A 1,921-nucleotide genomic window follows, 5' to 3' on the forward strand; every position below is an offset into this window, starting at 1 on the left:
ACCCCATGCTCCCCTGCATGCAGTCAGTAAGTGCCCCCCGCCCCCACCCCATGCTCCCCTGCATGCAGTCAGTAAGTAGCCCCCCACCCCATGCTCCCCGAAGTTGGGGCAGCCAGGGCTGTGCCCTGGGCAGGTGGCTTCCCCAACTAGCTGCAGGTGGAGGATGGGAGGAGGCGGCCGGGCCTCCGTTGAGCCTCCGGAGCCCTCACTGGCTGCCCCTCTTCACAGGACTTCCTGAAGGTGGACCTCCTCATCATCATGGGCACCTCCCTGCAGGTGCAGCCCTTTGCGTCCCTCATCAGCAAGTAGGTTGGGAGCCTGGGACCGCGGGGGTGCTGCTGGGATCTGGGGGGGCCGGAACAGGTGCTTACCACTCAACTCGCCATCCCCCAGGGCACCCCTGTCCACCCCGCGCCTGCTCATCAACAAGGAGAAGACTGGGCAGGTGAGTTGGCTCCCTGTGGAGGCCCCTCTGTGTTCCCCTCCCCCTCCTCCCCGGGTCCCACCTGCCCTTTCACTGGCTTCCTGGAGATCTGGGCCCCTCAGCTCAGAGCCAGGAGCTCCAGAATCCGGGGGGGTCAGATGCCAGGCCACCCGGCCTCTAAGATCCTACAGGTACTCTGGGTCACTCGGGACTCTCTGAACAAGTGACAGATTCCAACTCAGAGCAACTTCAGCCATAACGGGAAGGCCATGCCTTCTGCAAGTGAAGAGTCGGGCAGGTTGGCCCGGAGCCCGCAGCACTGTGCGGGGAGGCGCCCACTCCCCCTTCCAGCTCTTTTCCTGCCGTGGCCGCCCTCCCTCATCCCTGGGGAGGCTGGTTCCTCGAGCAGCCCCAACATTCCCTGTGCCAGATGCTGTCCTGAGCACTTTCTTAGCAGACTCCACACCCAATGTGGGGCTTGAACTCACCACCCTGAGATTAAGAGTTGTGTGCTCTCGGGGCGCCTGGGCAGCTCAGTCAGGCGCCCCCTAAATACTTTCTAAGTAGTAACCTGCTGCCGGTACAATGCTAGGAGTGGCTTGGTGGTTGCCCCCACTCTACAGATGAGGAAACTGAGGTTCAGAGAGGTCAAGTCACTTGAGCAAAGTCACAGAGCAGGGAACGAGCCCAGGCCACCCGGCTCCAGGGTCTGTGCTCTGAGCGCCCCTCTCCCCCGCAGACCGACCCTTTCCTGGGGATGATGATGGGCCTTGGAGGAGGCATGGACTTCGACTCCAAGAAGGCCTACAGGTGAGTCCTGGGCCTGTGTGGGTCAGGGCCAAGGTGTGAAGGAGGGTGTGAAGGCACCCGGACTGGAAGAGCGGGCAGGGGCCTGGGACGTGCCTGGGACCAGCTCTGACTGTCCCACCCACAGGGACGTGGCCTGGCTGGGTGACTGTGACCAGGGCTGCCTGGCCCTTGCCGACCTCCTCGGATGGAAGGTAAGGTGTGGGGCCACCTTGGCCCGGCCTGACCCCAGTCCCTAGACCCCTGCCCCACGGGTCCTCTGACCCCAGGATGCACGGTGACCTCTGACCTTGGTGAACTTCACCCCCAACCCCGCAGAAGGAGCTGGAAGACCTTGTCCGGAAAGAGCACGCCAGCATAGACGCCCAGCAGGCGGGGGCGGGGAACCCTAACCCCAACCCTTCAGCTTCGCCCAGGAAGTCCCCACCTCCCAGCAAGGAGGAGGCCCGAACCACGGAGGGAGAGAAACCCCAGTGACAGCGTGTCTCCGGGGCAGGACCCGCCCCCCCGCGCCCGCGGGCCAGCAGAGCCCCACAGCCCTGGGCCCCTCTAACTTGCCGCTCTCGTGTGGGGAGCTCAGAACCTCATCCTGGCCTCTTAACTGCTCCCTCTCAAAACTGGGTTCCCAGCCTCTCCTCCCCCAGCCCCCCCACCCCTCACCTCTGATCCTGGCTGGTCTCTGACAGCTCC

The 1,921-nt window shown here is 64.2% G+C and overlaps 1 protein-coding gene across 1 annotated transcript in view; it reads left to right on the forward strand.

The window, feature by feature from the left end:
* The window catches only part of SIRT2 (sirtuin 2), a 16,992-nt gene extending 15,077 nt beyond the window's left edge, over positions 1 to 1,915 (forward strand). Inside the window, exons 12-16 of the mRNA XM_077773924.1 lie at positions 229 to 305; positions 394 to 445; positions 1,164 to 1,234; positions 1,359 to 1,425; positions 1,550 to 1,915. Coding sequence (XP_077630050.1) covers positions 229 to 305; positions 394 to 445; positions 1,164 to 1,234; positions 1,359 to 1,425; positions 1,550 to 1,708 — 426 coding nt within the window. The 3' untranslated portion in view covers positions 1,709 to 1,915. The remainder of the gene's footprint in view (positions 1 to 228; positions 306 to 393; positions 446 to 1,163; positions 1,235 to 1,358; positions 1,426 to 1,549) is intronic.
* The last annotated feature ends 6 nt before the right edge of the window (positions 1,916 to 1,921 follow it).

The sequence above is a fragment of the Crocuta crocuta genome, unplaced genomic scaffold (genome assembly GCF_008692635.1).
Source record: "Crocuta crocuta isolate KB4526 unplaced genomic scaffold, BGI_CrCroc_1.0 scaffold267, whole genome shotgun sequence".
Taxonomy (NCBI): domain Eukaryota; kingdom Metazoa; phylum Chordata; class Mammalia; order Carnivora; family Hyaenidae; genus Crocuta; species Crocuta crocuta.